Source organism: Nilaparvata lugens, chromosome 5 (assembly GCF_014356525.2).
Source record: "Nilaparvata lugens isolate BPH chromosome 5, ASM1435652v1, whole genome shotgun sequence".
NCBI classification, from domain to species: Eukaryota; Metazoa; Arthropoda; class Insecta; order Hemiptera; family Delphacidae; genus Nilaparvata; species Nilaparvata lugens.
Window position 1 is genome coordinate 64,506,238 of NC_052508.1, and position 18,585 is coordinate 64,524,822.

At 33.4% G+C, this 18,585-nt stretch overlaps 1 protein-coding gene across 1 annotated transcript in view; it reads right to left on the bottom strand.

Moving 5' to 3' along the window:
• Nucleotides 1-862: 862 nt before the first annotated feature.
• The window catches only part of LOC111052211 (allatotropins), a 94,299-nt gene continuing 76,576 nt past the window's right edge, over nt 863-18,585 (bottom strand). Inside the window, exons 3-4 of the mRNA XM_039429027.1 lie at nt 11,330-11,624; nt 863-4,130 (exon numbers count right to left, since the gene is read on the bottom strand). Coding sequence (XP_039284961.1) covers nt 3,989-4,130; nt 11,330-11,535 — 348 coding nt within the window. The 5' untranslated portion in view covers nt 11,536-11,624 and the 3' untranslated portion in view covers nt 863-3,988. The remainder of the gene's footprint in view (nt 4,131-11,329; nt 11,625-18,585) is intronic.

The following is an 18,585-nucleotide window of genomic DNA, read 5'->3' on the forward strand; positions in this document are numbered from 1 at the left end:
CTGCAGGTTCACTCCAACATAGAATTCCTTGAAGTTTTCCCTTTTTGACTTTGCCAAGCGTTCCAAATTCGCAGTGTCAACATTTTTTCGGGAACGCCTCTTAGACCGCCAATTTCTGCAATGGTAAGATTCACTGAAATCTGTCAGCATTTGTTGAATAAGAAGCATTGATAGGAATGCCGATATTTTGATGTGAATGTCTAACGGTTTTAGGCATTCAAATAAACCGACCTCCTAAGTAAACTAGTGATGGATTATTTCCCAGAATTATTTCGAAGCTCATTTAAGTTCAAAGAGAACAGGACTTTTGAGGCTAATTCAGCTAAGTACTCTCATTTTGACTCATTCAACTCAGTTTCTAGAGATTTCAGGCAATTTGATATATTTTTTTATACTTCAGTTAAAAATCGTTACAGTCATATATTGAGATCCACTTTAAACTATCAGGATGAAGGGGGACCATTGATTTTTTCTAAGGAATACTGGTTGTTTGAAGTGAGTCGATTTGCTACTACTGTCTACTGTCTATTTGCTAAAAATTCCATACTTCTAAGTTCTAGTCAATCAATTACGGAAAATGGCCCGTGAAAAGAATCGATTTTAACCGCCGTAAAAATAGTTAATCGGATCAACATCTGATTCATTCATTGATTCACATGTCATTTCTATCGTTAGATGATGATATTTTACGGCGGTTAGATTTAGTACACGTACATATAAGTTTGTTTCATGAGAGGTAACTTTCATTTCGAATAATATATTTCCGATATTACAGAAAATTCTCTTTTGGAATAGGGTTAGAAGAATTCAGGATTAGGGAAGTAGCAGGTTTATGATTTCCAGGTTATCATTGATACAACAATAAATAATAAAAATATATTCAGGAATTTATTGAATAAGACGACATTGACAATAATATAACATGCAGTATGGAAGTATGAAACCTATTATTTGCACCCCGAATATCATTCAAAAAACTTTTTAAAGAATATAATATATATTTCGAACAATAATTATATCATTTGTGGGAGTTTCAAGCTCAGTATCATAGATAGGGCAATTTTTTAAAATTAATACAATACTAGTAGATAATGCAATATCACATCATTTTATAATGATAGCATATATGGATAAATAATTATGAACTGTAACTCATCAACATGATTATGAAGATTGAATACAGATTACACGGTTATATGATTCTGAAAATTCCATATACAACATATTCAATTAGTATAGAATCACTATATTCTGTTGTATAAATTAGAATTGGAACCGTTTTGGGCTTATAAGCCTGTGGTACTTTTCTGTAAGTTGTGTAATTCTGAATGATTAAATTAATAAAATGAATAAATATCCAATTACGATAATAGTATCCCTAACAAAACAAATACGATAATAGTAGATATAATTAGAAGTTATAGTAGTTATAGTGAATGGGGTATGGAATTTTGTGATATTTATTTCAAATTTTCATCCATGAGTAACTTACAAACATGATTGATAGATTCATCTACAGATTGAAGTAGTCTTAAATTATGAATCAATAGAATATGAGAATACTGTATTTCTGCTTTCGAAATTAATGTTGCACTTTCAAAATAGATTTATGATGTCATCAAACGATGGTCGAAGACTGAAAAATAATTTCTTTGATCGAATAATTTGATATTGCAAATGGAAACTGAACTCTTCAAATTTTTCAGTTCCTGTAAATCGACTTTTCATATTGGAGATAACCTTTTCCTTTACCTTTACTTACCAGATTCAGAAATACCATATTCTACAACAGAACTGACAGTAGATGAATAAAATTCAAGTTCCTCACACACTGGTTTAACCTTTTAGATGAGAAAATTGTCAAATTCAGACGAAAAATTCATCTGAAGCTGAACTAGTGTGTAAATTACCTGAGACTTATATACTAGAAAGCGTATATTGCTTCTGTGATTTTCATAGAATTTGAGTGAAGATGGTAACATATCTGTAATATTAATGGATATCTGATTATATCAAATATAGTTACTTTAAAAAAATATCAAACGAAATTGGTTCAAAATTCTGAAAATCTATAGCCTATAATATGGTTTTTATGAGAACTACAACTAATCTAAATTTATAAACTTCATAATTTCATCTTTGATTCATGAATACATGTATTCAATTTGATGCATTGGGAACAGAGTAAACTGGGTTTCATCTAATCACAACCAAACTGCATGGCTTAGTTGTTGAATTTTCAATACGGTACTACATTAATCGATACTTCGCTTGGTATTCCAATAAATAAGTTACAGAATAGCCTATCACTTTATAAAAATCTAGGTGATATCTTTTCAGAGAATACATCCAAATTCCACCAGAGAAATGATAAATTCTAAAGTTTGACAGATTATGAGTAGAGTGAAAAGTAAGCAATCATAATATAGGACTATCATGATCCCCCTGATAGTATAGTTAGTATCAAATATGAACTTCTGAAACGCAATGATCATACAGTACAATAAACAATTAGTATTTCAGCTCCATTGATATCCATTGACATTGATAATAATTATTATACATACAAAAAATTAACTTAAAAATAATATTATATGAGTTAGTTCCTATAAAAACGTGTTACTTATCAAGCTATGGAATTTTAATTGAAACGTGTAAGGAGAATACAATAACTAGTTTACTAAGAAATTAATTTGTATATACAGCAACTGTCAATAGTTATTAATGTTTGTTTAAAATAATAATATACATTTTTGTGGTAAGAATTTATCATTAGTCATCTTCTGATCACAAAAGACCCCAAACTAATATATTTTAAGCAATGTATTTTAAGCAAATGTGAATGAGATAGCAAATGAATATTGGATATTTTAGATACTAGTTCTGCATTATGATAATCATAATTCAATAAGAACTGAGAGCACTTTGCTATGAACTAATGAGATCATAATGAGCTTGAAACTTCCCTAACATTAATCTATCTACTCAAATCCATTCATCTTTCCATTTTTTCAAGATCAGTAATTATTATAACAGGGAATTTTGAGATGACTTGCGGGATGATTCGTCTCAATTCTGTCAGCAAAATAATAGGAATGAAGGACGATGCCAGAATGACTGCTGGATTTTTCGCTGGGTTTATGTGGGTGGGAGTGGCGATTGGGGTGATTGGCAGAATAAAATGAGGGAGGAAAGAAGGGAGAGTTATTTTGTTTGTCTGTGGTGGAAGAGAGAGGGAGGATTAGGATGGAATAGGAAGCTCCATAGACAAGAATAAATAGAGAAATTCTCTCTCAACTCCCAGCCTAATAGAGCCTGCAAAAAAAAGAATATTGAAAAAGTATGGGAGAGGGAATAAAAAAGGATGAGGTGCAAAATAACAAAGAGACCTATAGAGAAGAAGGAGAAATACTTTGATGATTGAGAACTGGCTGATTTGTTCCAGAAATAAAAATTATGTGTAATTTTATGTCTTATACTGGATTTCTACAAAGGTGAAAATAGAGATGTGAAGGTGGAGATTAAGTTTTCTGGTAACTAAAGGAAAAGACGAAGAGGAAAATAATAAGGAGAGAAACAATAGATAGGTGGGAGTTTTGGGGATTGAAAGAATCTATTTTTTCGGAAGAATTTACAGTGTTTTCAAGTTAGTGTACTGAAATTATTCATCTATTTCTCTTGATGATAATAGAGGAAGATGATTGATTGAAATCGATCTAACAGCAGTGTAATATGTGCGATTATTTCACAGTATTTTGACCTGGAATGCTTGTATTTCCTGAATACTATTAGGGAAAGAGGGCGAAATTCAATTTTTATCTCCGCCAGAAGTGTGAATTTTCTTGTTATTTTACACCATTTTCACATAAAACTATCGTATTTCTCTTGATGATAATAATGGAAATCAAAGATCAATAACAGTTGAATCTTGTAAGAGGTACAGTATGGAATATTTTGTGTTTCAACAGAATTAAGATGAGAAATGGTTTCAGTTTTCTGAGTAGAGGGGTCGAAGGAGTTCGTCGGACGATAGTCGGCCATCTTGGTTCGAATCGATGAACTTCTGCACGATCACTTTCGCCAATTCCGGATTTTTGCTCATCTCATCAGCGAACCAGTCAGCAGGGAAACTGCAACAAAGATGTACAGATTAGACTATGGATAAAATTGAAGAAGGAAAAATATTGAGGGAAACAACATGAAAAAAAATCCCAAGTGTAGAAAATTTTCTCAGGTGTAGAAAATTGAAATGGACATAACCTATTATATTTGAACAATTCGGAACTAAATTAGGAAATTGAAAACATTTTGGGCAAGAGCATGTTTTTTCTTTCCCAATCATTGTATTGTTTGTGCTAACCTGATAAATAAATAAATGAATGAACATTGTTCAATTATTGTAGAATACAAAATATTGCGAAAAAGTGAGATTGAGTTTTGTAAAAGGATTTTGAACTATTATATGGTACAATCATTGCAAAAGAATCCCAAAATAAAAATTGCTAGCTTTTATTCAATTGACTTTATGTCTTGGCTAATGTCTGTAACATTGTCAGACCGTAACCTTTAGAGGACAATAGAGTTCTAAATTATGAATCTACAGTATTTTTTTTGATACTTTGAAAATGAAACTGAGAAACACAATTTCTATTTGTGATATCATTAATCTTTAAAAAATAATATCTAGAGCATGAAACAAAAGAAATACTATTTTGGTTGTAGCATCATCAATCTCTAGAAACTAATATCTTGGATCTAAAGAATGAAACCATAACTTATTGGACAGTTAGTGGAGCCGTATTATTGGTTTAGTAATCAAAGTGTAAGGCTGTCATTGGTCTAGACAAGACACGACAAGGCAAATCATCCGTGGGCGTGTCTTGTCTCAGTCAATGACAGCATTCCAACTTGATTAGTCAGACAAATACCAATCATATGACTCCATTCAGAGTATTATGTTTAATTACTTGTGTGCCAAAGATGTGTAACTGTGTGTCAATTTAATGGAACATTCAACTCAACTGGAACAATAAACATATCTGACACAGTACAATAAACGCAGCAGACGTCAAGTTTATTGCATTATAATGAAATCTTATATAATCATATATCAATAGCTTTTTGAAATAGGCAATTTGAAAGTATGCATGCCTCAATCTTACATTATATTGGCAGTCAGTAAAATTAAAATACTTTAAACTCGTTTCACATTGACCACAGATATGAGTAGTTATACCGTCAATAGTTCTTCACATTATTGACGATCTTGAATCCTTGAAGTCATGTGAAGAACTATCCAATATGGTGGAATATTTTCCAAGTCTATACGATCAAAAAGCATCAGAGCTTGACTTGGAAGCTATATTTTTATCAACATCGGACAATCATACAAAAACTACAAATGTAACTTTCTATCCTAACAAGCTACTACAGTGTAATCCTATTTTCTAAGCTCTGTTTCAAGCTCTGAGGGCTGAAAGTCTACCTGCTAACTCCAATGAGGAAAAATGGTTCTTCTTACTTTGGCTTCTAAGTGCTTTGGAGACGATCTAATGCAATTATTTTTTTAACGCAATTATTTTGTCGTTCTCGTATTTCTACTTCAGAACCATTTTGAATGTCTGCAAATTCTTCATCCAGCTTCTTTTCTACTCAGTTGATTTTCATGGAATCAATTTGTATGAGTCGTCATAAGAGAATCCAATATCCGGAACGGTCAATCAAAAAATCCAGTGAATTTCAGTAATACTGGACTGGTTCACGCTAACACTTTACATTGTTTTCCACAGATACATTATTTTTATCACATACGTTTTGAAAGAAAACAGAGTTCCTGTTCATAGCATTAATCTTGATAGGTCTTATAGTGACATTTTACAATTTCTAAAGGTTTCTCTGCTACCTCTTCTTCATTTTTTTCTTCTCCTTCTTCCACAATTCTTTCTCTCTATGTTTTATGCTTCCACCTTTCTCTCTATGTTTTTCTTTTTCTTCTTCTTCTTCCTATGTTCCTTTTTATCATCTCCATCAATTTATTGATCGTCAACTTTGGTATGCTGTCCTCTCTTATTCTCTTGACATATCGTTACAACAATTCACACTCGGTTATATTCTGCATTGTAGCGATTCTCTTGAAATTTGGAAAGTAGAACAGTGCGTGTATCAATGTTTGGACGACTTTGAACTGAGATCTTGAAGATTATACCAATCAAGCATTGATTAGGATCTTGAAATAGTCTCTACTTCCAAGAATTCAAGATTTATCAAGTAATCCAATTCTACGGAATTGAATCTTGTTTTAATCAGTTGATAATGGTTATAATCGACTATAATAATAATTGATTATGAGGATTTGTGATAACTACATATATATAGTATAGTTTTGTCCTAGTTTGAGTTTGGTTGAGAGGGTATACATATTATGCATACTGTATATGTATATACAGAGGTGTCCTCCATCTACAATACTCCAGACATTGCCTTGGGTGATTTAATGCATTTGATCAATGATTTATAGCTGTACAGTACAGTATTTACTTGGAATATTCACTTCAGTTATCACATTTGAATAAGATAATCTCGTTTTGATCCAGGCTATCATTAATATTGATTGAAATGATTTATTTCGATTTTTCTCTTAAAATTAGAGCGGGAAGCTTTAAGAATTGGAAAGAGGATGATTGCATTGTTCAAAGAAATTCCAGTGTTTATAACATTGAACCCCCTATTAATATTCTATTATGATTGAATAATAGTATTCTATTGTAATCAAATAACTTTATACTAATGAAATATTCATTCATTTATTGATTTATTCATATGCAAATACAATCCAGGTAAAAACAACAGGCATTTGCCCAAAACTGCTGAATATTGTGAAATATCATAGCTGGAGATATTATAATGATTGTAGACGATATTATCCTTCTGTGGGATATCACCTTCTAATATATTGCTTCTAAAAAGGAATAACAAATTTGTATGAATTACATGAGGGATGATTGAAACATTTCACAAATTTGCGAGAATCATTGAAGCTGAATGTTTTGAATCTCTTGGAATTATGAGGTCACAATCAGTTACATACTTCAGACAAATGAATTAAAAGTAAAAAATGGGATAAGATATTGTAAAACAGCAGATGAGGCCCACTTTCATTCGGATTTCTGAGAAAAAGCAACCATTCCTCTGCATACAGGCATAGCCGCTGTGAATACAGCAGAAAACCCTAGATTGCATGATATATATAATTCAAAAGCTCATCATCAAAGCTGTTGGAAAAATAAACAGGATCCCATATTGCTTTCAAAGGTTTTTATCTGTCCAATCATCATTGCAAAGGTTATATTAAGACTTGAACCACAGGTGACGTAGAAGTGAATCTGAATCATAGAGAAACGATAGCATAAGTAGATATCCCATGGTATAGGGCGTTTATGTCGCAACTTTTACTGTTATCCCAAGCCGATAGTTCACGTAGTTCTTTCCTATGCATATGTGTAACGCTGGTAGTCTCTCAAATTGTGCCGTTCATACACTATCACCCCAACAAAACAGTAAAAATTGACAATAGTCGACAGTAATGGGCTTGATATAACAGTAAAAGTTGCGACATAAATTCCCTATACCATGGGATATCTACTTATGCTATTGTTTCTCTATGATCTGAATACACTTCAACTAAAACTACATTTGCACAGTATATCTATAGGTGGTAGAATATCTCACACTCTGATAAGTTCATTTTCATTTTGCATGATAGTATACATAACTTACTATCTTAGATGAAGTGAAACTTAACTGTTAAAATTTGATATCAAAGATCTCCAGCTCACATCTGATAAATTTCAGGTTCTTTATAATTTTGAATACAGTATTTTCCATGAATTATTGTTCCAAATGAATAAGAAGATGAGCTAGTCTCAGGTCGTCCTATATATAGCATGAAACCCTACTTAAAATTGACCATCATAGATGAGAAATATAATAATAAAATCTAGTGACCTGGCTGGCTCAGGTCTGGTGTTAGAAGTCGCACCTGATCAATTTCATGACCTCTGACATGACCTTATGACTGCTATTTCGCAGCCGGGACCGACAACTTAACGTGTTCATCCAAAACTCGGGAGAGGCCTGAGATGGATGAGAAATATTTAATTGGCTTCAAATTCAATATTCAATTTTCAAATCACAAATTATGAATAATAGTGTGAGTGAACCAATTCCATTTCATTACACCGAACCCAATATCATATCACATTATTACATTATTCTAGAGTTATAGTGAAGCAAGTGCTAAACTCAAGTTGAAAAACAATGTCACTGGATTTGTATATATGGATCAATCATTAATTTCGAGCTCATAAGACAAAAAAGATTCTACAAAAATTCAATGACATTTTTAACCGTTCTGAAATGATGATGGAGCCAATAAACGAGTGTGACGTCAATGCAATGAAATCATTCTGCGTCGGTTAAATTTGATTATTGGATGTTCATGCAGCTGACGGTCAGCTGTTGACCCCTACAATAAACTGGACTAGACCATTGAATTCAATGAACGAACAATTTATAGTTTATTCTGGCTCAATCCTTATCGGAATTATAGCGGATGTATACTGAACATCACAAGTCCAGAAAGAACGAGAAACTTCTTGAGTTGATGAACTTGTCTTGAAATTTCGTAACATTGATGAACCTTCCTACTTCCCCTCTTCCATCCTACTTCCCCAGCTTCAGTTTTAAGGTTGAGTGGTAGAAAGGACTTTCTAGTCCTAACTCCGCCTAATAAAGAGTAATAAAGAGAGTATTTTCATTTCCCCACCCTATCACTAGTTCCCTCTCTGTTTCCATTCTCTACCCTTCCTCTTCCTCCATTCCCGATCATCAAACTTGGAGGTGTTTACTATCTGCTGATGAAATATTCCTGGAAATATTCTGTTTGTTTGATGAGAGAATGTCTACTCAGTTTTCATGAGGGAAAGGCGTTAATTTCAAATTAGAAAGCAGCTAATGACGGCTGAGTAACAGTTAATTATGAAAGTTTGGAGTACTTGCCCTTTCCTTCATCATTATTGATAGGGAATGGAGCTGTTGATGCAAATAATAGACTTGACTTATTTATTGTAAACATTGATTGTAAGTTATTAAATTTTGAAGGTCAGTAATAATATGAAATTGTCCGTGAAATCACTTTGGTTGGATTCATCTTTTATTGTGCTACGAAAATTCTCAATAACAAAATATAAAAGCAAATAAACATTAAAAATTCACAAGAGCCTGCTTGTGATCGTTTTACCACAAAACCAATAGCCACTATTATTTGAGATGAGATAATGGGCTTTCAATTTGAGTTAAACAATATCAAAATATTTTCAATTTCAAAAACTTCTTCATCGCCTTTACAAATTTCACACATCATCAACTGTTTTTATCCAGGCTGAAAGATTAGATTGTTCGACCTGGACTATCCTAAGAAGGATCCACTTTTTCGTCAATTTAATGATTATTTTTATTAACCTTCCACCTTTCAACTCATATTCCTTTTTTCGTATTCATGATGGTTCGCAAATAATGTTTACTATCTGCTGATGAAATATTCCTGGAAATATTCTGTTTGTTTGATGAGAGAATGTCTACTCAGTTTTCATGAGGGACTTCGCGTTAATTTTCAAATTAGAAAGCAGCTAATGACGGCTGAGTAACAGTTAATTATGAAAGTTTGGAGTACTTTCCCTTTCCTTCATCATTATTGGTAGGGAATGGAGCTGTTGATGCAAATAATAGACTTGACTTATTCATTGTAAACATTTATTGTAAGTTATTAAATTTTGAAGGTCAGTAATAATATGAAATGTCCGTGAAATCACTTTGGTTGGATTCATCTTTTATTGTGCTACGAAAATTCTTAATACAAAATATAAAAGCAAATAAACATTAAAAATTCACAAGAGCCTGCTTGTGATCGTTTAACCACAAACCAATAGCCACTATTATTTGAGATGAGATAATGGCTTTCAATTTGAGTTAAACAATATCAAAATATTTTCAATTTCAAAAACTTCTTCATCGCCTTTACAAATTTCACACATCATCAACTGTTTTTATCCAGGCTGAAAGATTAGATTGTTCGACCTGGACTATCCTAAGAAGGATCCACTTTTTCGTCAATTTAATGATTATTTTTATTAACCTTCCACCTTTCAACTCATATTCCTTTTTTCGTATTCATAATGGTTCGCAAATAATGTTGACTGTCAGATTGAATTTTCAACGGCAAATATCATGTGGATAGCAGATAGCATCAATGTTGGTGCTGATTCCACCAATACATTTTATTGAAGATTAATATTGCAACAGAACTTTTCAATCAATTGATATTCATGAAAGCTATGCGACTGGATTGCTCAAATCATCTTGGTCTACATGATAATACCAGTTCCTGAGAGCTACTTTTACCAATCATCACCTGCCTCTCAAACACCTTCCCTTGTACAGCCAGTACACTGTGCAAGAATAATTCTACTTGTCAATAATAATTTCATCTACAATATAAGAAAGAAGCGAGTTGGTTTCTTGGAACAACACCAAATAATGAAACAAGAGAACCTCTTCCTATCCGATTCTCTGCTATATCGAACCAATCCTCAAACCCAGTATCCATCGCTCTTTGACTTCCACTACAACACAATAACTATTCATCCAGTTCTACAAATATTCTTCAAATTATCAAACTCTCAAACAATTGTTACACTCAAGAAAGTAATCATCAATTACACATTCCATGACGAACTGCTAGTAAATAACTCGTTTTTGAACTATTTTGACTACAGTAAAGTTTTTTAAATAAAAGTTATTAAAACTAGTACCCACTAGTCTGACGTACACCGGTTAGTCAAGAAAAAGACTAGTCATGTTTGGTCACAGTACTTCACATAGTTGCTAATGAAGACATGTCTAATTTCAATGACTAATCAGTGTGAGTTGCGTCGCGTCACAAGCAGCAATGTGAAGTATTGTGAGTAAACGTGTCTGATCATGTCTTGTCTTGACTAACTGGTGTACGCCTAGCCTAAGTGTGGAGCGCTTTCTGATTTGTAAATCCATTTTCAACGCTGACTGTAAAAACTTGAATGTAGTGTCGTGGAAAATAGTTCAAAAGTCAATCAAGAAAGTACTTGAAATTTCATTTCTATTTTTTTCAAATGGCTAATCCCAAAAATTATATTTTATTCTACCGTCAAGAAATTATTATATTGAAGTAGATTTCTTTTCAAGGATACTGACTCCTGAGTCAATTTATTCAACTTTCCTTCCAGCCTTCACCCACCTCTCCTTGTCAGCACTGAACAACCACTGTTCAGAATCGGCGAGCCCGCTACGCTTGCCGAATCCCCTGGCCGTTGACAACGAGATGCCATTCTTGAAGCCACGTATCGTGCGCGGGCGATCTCCCCTGCTGCTGCCTCCCTGGTAGCCTCCCAGCACGCCGCAAACCAACCACAGGCTCCACGCAAGCCACAGATACAGTCGCATCGCTGTTGCTACCTCCTATGCTCCTGGTAGTTACTCCTGTTGGCTGCTCCTGGTAGTTGCTTCTCAGTGCTCCTGGTTGCGCCTAGTGTCTGAAATCAGAATAACAAACAAATTTTATTTCACAGGTGTTTTAGCTTTATGTTTTTTTTTTGTCATAGTCATTCAATCACAGCTGTTTTCCATGCATGAAATCAAGCCGGTAAACAGCTGTTTGCAGAACAAATTTAATGAACATATGATTCTCATTACAGCATACTACTGTAATGAAACCATATGTTTTCTTTACAGTCGAATATGTTCCGAGTAGTTTCGAGTAGTTCCGGAATAGGGACAGCAAAACTGATACAAAAAAAAAACACCTTCAGCGCTCCAGGAGGAAGTTTTGTCAAATTCCACAAAATTCCTGATTCGGAATTTTTAAACTAGGTTATGTTTATAGAATGCATGTGGTAACAAGCAGGTAATGTTTTCTATTTCTCAAATTATTCTTCTTTATATCATTATGACAAAAAATAGTGTACGTTACTTGGACGTGAATGTCTTTCACAGTGCTGGAATGAAATTCTAGTCTCGGCTAACGCCTCGACTAGAAACATCATTCTCGCCTGCAAAGGGCCCCTTCCCGTCCATGTTACGTAAGATACTATTTGTAAAACCAGGCGAACATACTACCACAGATCTAGCCTGTCGATTTACTAGGCTGTTCACTTAGTCTATGGTACTACACAGAAAAAGACAAACGTTTCGCTATCCAGTGTTGGAATATTGTAATGCATACAGACGTCAGTCTGTCTTGAATAATTCTATTGACACAAAACTCAAATAGAATATTCAAGAAATCATCATCAGTAATAGCTTCCAGCTTGTAGCAGAGAAAACTACAATAAAAATATATCATGTGTATTCTGTACTTGTGGGTTGAGTTGTTGGTAGCTCTTAGATATGACACCTGATCATTCAGGTTACTGTATTGTAATAACACTAACACAGAACATGATATGATTTGTATACCTTTTTATAACTCATGCAAATCAACAACTCATACATTCAAGGACATTAAAAGAGGTAGGTTCCAAATCACTTCAACATTGTTTCGAAATTATATCAAATGAAGGGGGTGAAAGGCAAACAATATTTCTGTGTAATCGATTGTCGGAATAGTTTGAATAGTCTATTCCGTCAGACCATTCTGGATTTTCAGCATCCAGTTCAGTTTGTAGAAGTTTAGTTCATTTATAATATAACTGTATAACATCAGTTCCATATGTATCTATAGTTGTGTTAAGTGGTATTGTCCTGTGTATTTCAAAGTTTGTAGTTTCCTTGCATTTTCTCTTATTCTGTGAAGCTCAAATTGAACGATTCATTTCTAGTTATAACAAAGTAGTTTTGAATAGCAGTTTAGTTGCCGATGAATCAGCGAGTTTCTAGTGCACATTCCTGAGCAAAATTAGGCTACTGATCATATCCAACCGGATGTTCACTTTGAATGATGACATTTGAAAAAGGACAGTTTTGGGTATTAGCCTATTGTGCTTTTGTTACGAGTAGGTATGATATAATTTTACATGATTAGATAAATTATATATTTGACTGCGAGAGAACAACAGTACCGTACTTCCTCTTTTAGAACTGTTACCAATAGTTATCAGTACACTGACACCTAATTTCATACGTGAAGATGGCAACACCGATATTAGGAAAGTAAAAAGCTATCAAAAAAGATTGAGAATCCTCAATGATATTCTACAAATTTGATCGCTTCGAGTTTTCTTTGTTCAGATTACGCAATGTGTAGTAATTTCCCAAGAAATGAATGATTTATCAATTTTCTACATCTTGTGTTGAATCATACATAAAGGTTTTCAAACAATTATCAACCTTATTGCTACTAGAAAGAAAGTAGAGAAAGTTATGTGGTGGCGATGAAGATGAATAAAATGAATTGAATAGATCAAGCTATTACGATCATGGATCATTATTTATTTGTCTTGTAAACATGAAGTTCGAGCAAAGTGAGATAAGAAATTCAACTTTTCCAGAAGGAAGTTAATGAATTTCGGCGTCTAGCTTTCACCCTTTCCACTGTCAAAGAAAAGACCGGATGTTAGCGCCGAAAAGTTTCAAACGCCCACTTTTTTCTTCTTCTCCTTTTACTTTTCCTTCTTTTTCTCCTTGTTCTCTTCTCTTTCTTCTCCCCCTTCCTCAGATTCATCCTACCGTATTTCTCCACCCCTTCTACTTTTTCTCCCCATACATTCTTGTTGTTTATTGGTGCGAAATGATTCATCCCTTTGTACATGTTATTATTTATGATGTCTTCATGAATGTGAAGAGAATGTCTGCAAGAAGACTGTCTCTTTGAAGAAATGGAAATCCTGTCATAACATGCTCACTTGCTCACAACATGACTTCACAAAATGTTTACTTCATATTGTAGAAGTGGACTCCTACTCTCAATAGTATTTTTCGAGATACAGAGTAACATTTTTTGACTATGATTTTTCAGTGAAGTATTTCGAAAAATGCAGAGTATTCTTGAATTATTTAAGAGGGCATACTGACGAACTGTTCCAGGAGAAGATAAAGATTCCATAGTCCATAGGGGGATAATAAGGGGAAGGAATCCTATAAAGTACAGTACTATTAATTCACTAGTCTGAATAAATTACTGATATTCTCGCCGAATCAAAAATCCATAGAGAATAAAATTTTTCTGCTACGCATCTTCTAAGCTCATTTTCTATTCATGATTTGGATACCTCTCTATTCTTTTCTCCTGATCTTCTCTCTAGTTTTGAATAGCCCAGTTAAATATATAATAACCTGATAAGTGTAACACCAATACCACAGAGAAATCAAGCTGAGGATCCAGTAACAGGTCAAGATTTTAACTGACAAAGTATTCCTTATCAACTAATTGATCTAATACAATCTCTCTATGTTCTACTCAATAAGCAATCTTATTTCAAGTTAGACAATATTGAGCTCACCCTTTAACGTTTTGATTTATACTTAATGATACTACATGTCCATGTAATACGCATAATTAATATCCCTCGGGATGTCAATATCTCTCACGTTAAAAACCAAATTCACCAATCAATCGATTCAGAATCGTTCAACCAAATGGCTACCGTTCTATTTTTTTATTTATTATTTAATACAGTTGTTTTTTAGGAAATTATCCTATAGCAGGTTGGAATTATTTACAAAATCCAATTATCAAAGCAAACAAATCAAGTCAGAAAATATTGATCACATGCTAATCTAGAGAGTTCATGAGAATATTATCTTAAATGAATAATTTCACGGATATTACACTTATTACAGTACACCAAATGACTACCGTTTAGATTTGCATGGCAACCAATGGCAGAGCTTTAAGAGAGTACGACGCCATTGCTGGCATGTGATTGGTTGAAATTGTGTGGCGTAGAAAGCGGCTGACCACTGTCATTCACCAATGAAAATGGTTGATTTTACTGAGGGTGTTCCGTAATCAGCTTTTTGATCAATTTGCCTTGTAGTTTATTGAATATTGATAAGTAATGAATTCTGCCATTTATCATTCATAACGAAATTTACATCAAACGTTCAGCATTAATTGAATTGGGAATGTTTATGTTATTCATAAGGAGTGCTGATATTTTAAACTGAGTTACAAAATTTCTTTAGAAACAACCAATCTCCAGTGAAATCATTGATAGGATGGCATAATTGCATGTTCAATTTTTCGTCGTTTTTCATAATATAGCTGTGATTCAAGTCAACCCGGTATATCTGATATAATACAAATTGTTGATTATTGTTGACTATGATCAATTATAAAATATCTCAAATGAATATATATCTTCTCAAGATGCAAAATAAATTTCCATAATAGTTATTGAGAATAAATATTCCGGTAGTCTATTTTATATTTTTCATAGCCTATAAAAATTTTGCCAGCGGTGTCGAATCGTGAAAGGATAGAGCTATCAGCTCTGTTGTATAATAGACAAGGATCACAAACCAAAGCTATTCAGATGATGATATTTAAACGCGAATCTCACTAAAGTGTACGGTGATCTTCTCCTTTACAACACTTCACTTATGGGACAACCGGTTAACCCGCTTATGAGATCCGAGGTTATTGCGTCTTATCGTCTCAACTTCGCCCACAACACTTGATATGTTTATAAAGAATAAAACTAACTATCCCATCTCTCCATCTATCTCATCTTCATAGCAATCACATTTAACGAATATCTTATCGAATAAATCAATATGAAGTGAGGTGTTATCGATTCATAAAGTAATTCTAGTATCTGAATTCGAAAGGACTAGTTATCAGCTGTCAGGTCAGATCCCATTTACCTGAATCATTCAAGCAGAATCACCCAATACCATCCTCTTATCTCAACAATGCAAAAATTCAATACAATAGTTTTCTTGTACTCGAATTTTCTATTTCTTCCATCGACTAGCGTTTCAGGAAATTGTTATTTCTGCAATTTGAATAATTTTCGATTTTATTCATAGGGTGTATCATCTTTTCGCAATCAAGGTACCATTCACCCTTCCAAACTTATTCATGAAGACAATAATATTTTTATTGGTATAGAGTGATTCGAAAAATGTGTGGTGATAAAAGTGGTACCTATAGAATATCATTTTATTGAGATGTACACATTTTAGAGGTGGAATGAACCAGTTGCTCTATTTGTGATCATTTTGCTACGAAACCAGAGGAGGAATTGAGCAAACGAGTGATATCTCTTTTCTTCATCATTATAGTCTACTCCACAACTTACTTGTCTTGCATTCTTTCCATTCATATTCCATTTTTCGAATTAATTCACGGATGAAGAGTTAGTCAGTGAGAGACTTATGACGAAAAAGATATATGTAAAGTTATAGAAGGTGTTAGAGAGAGATAGAGACAGTGAGAGAGTTAGAGAGAGTGCGTGATTTTGACAAGAAGGGATAGGGGAGCTACAAAAAGAGTGAGAAAGAGAGTGTGAGAGAAAACTGAGAGGAAATTGTCTGTACTTTTGGTTGTGTGGGAACCGAATATCAGGAGATCAAGAGTGTCGCGGAGTGGGATGGATATCTCTGTTCCCATACTCAACAGAATCACCCTCGGGATTCAGAAACTGCACCTTCTCAATTCACTCGACTATTGTCCGATTCACCTCTCACAGTCAGCATCAGTTGCATGGGGAGCATTGATGTTATCTTATGAGGGATGTTGACAATTCGAGGTGGATCTCACTAGTCCCAATCACCTCACTCAACATATCACACCATCTCATCGCAGCGCAGCGCAGCGCAGCAAGCACTCACTATACATTGTTACTCAATTTCAATTTGGTATTCTCGCCTCCAATTTGCTATTCATAAGGAGCGTGCGTGTGTAGGTTGAGGTAAGTGTCTAGGATGATTGTGGCTGCCTCATAAGAATGTGTGAAGGGAGGAGAAGAAGATGGACAAGGAGAATTGATTTGTATAAGAGAGAGAATGAAATGTTGGAAAAAACATCGAACTAAAAAGAAGAGAGGAATGAGTTGCCGGAAAAACATTGAAGTAAAATAGAAAAGTGAAAATGAATTTTCGGAAAAAACATTGAAGTAAAATAGAAGAGACAAAATGAACTGTCGGAGAAAACATTGGAGTAAAATAGAAGAGAGAAAATTAAAATGAAATGTTGGAGAAAATCATTGAAGAAAAATGAGAATATTAATAGGGAAGAACGAGAATATTATTTCTGGAATATTATTAATAGGGAATATTATTACTGGATTGAACGAGAAGATTGAAAGAAGAAGTATTAGAGAATAAGTAAGAAGAATGCTAGGGAGAACTGTCCTATTTGAAGATAAATTGCTATTGGTAATGAGCAGGAAAAGGTGGATTGGACTGATAGAATGTACGAAAATGATTGGATGAGATAAGGAAGAAGATTGACTCAATAATGAGAAAAACCAACAGAAAATAGCAGAAAGAAGTAGAAGAATATTTGATTTGAAGAAAGAATAACGTGGAATAAGGGCGTTCAAGAATTATTATGTATTCTTTATTTATTTTTTTATTCAAAATGCAAATGACACTAATTGATTGATTGATTGATTGATTGAGTACTTTATTTATGTAGATTACAATATATACTGGCTTATACACTTATATACAATAGCTTACAATACAGCAAAGTTATAGATGAATTTACATAATATAGACTAAGAAAATAACTATTGAACTGTATATGATATGAAAAAGCAATTTGTAATATAATAACTATGGATAATAATCATATTGTTATGCATCTAAATAAATTGGCGGAGCTTTGGACATATCAATGTCCATTCTTTGGGAAGAATATTAAAAATATCCTCCCCACTAACTCTCTACTAATGTGATAATATTGGTAGATAAAATGATAAGGTAGTCCTTGTGCTATTTTTCTTCCAAATTTATAGGTGAAGAGAAAGAAAAGGGAAATTCATAGAAGAAGAGGGAAACGAAAATGATGAATAGACAGTGAAGAAACGTTGTGGAAGGGACGAGGAAGAGAGAAAAAATATTATGAATAATTTGGAGGAAATGAGCATTTAATACTGAGGATGAAGAGGAACACATGAATACTACTTGTGAATGAGATGATACTACTTAAGAAGTGTAAAATATCGGAATTTGGGTAGATAAAAATCCCTAACCGAAATATTAATAGGTCTGAAATAAGTAACTGGCTAATATCGCCAAATAGATAATAATTAAGATTAGATAGCATCGCTTGTTCTGGCTAAACGGTACAAAAACCTAAAAAGGATTTGAAAGAATTTGTTGCTAATAATATATTATTATATAAAATATTTTGAAGATTGAGGTTAGGTATATGCATTCAGGGATCGCGACCTAAAGATCGACCAAATCGAGCAACGTAGAATCTGACCAAACCCCTTGGCAGAGCTCTATTGCAACAAAACAGTATGCAATGTGAAAGAACACATGATCACGTGGATAACTATTAGGTAGCATGAAACAAATATTAGTATATAGAATATTAGCTAG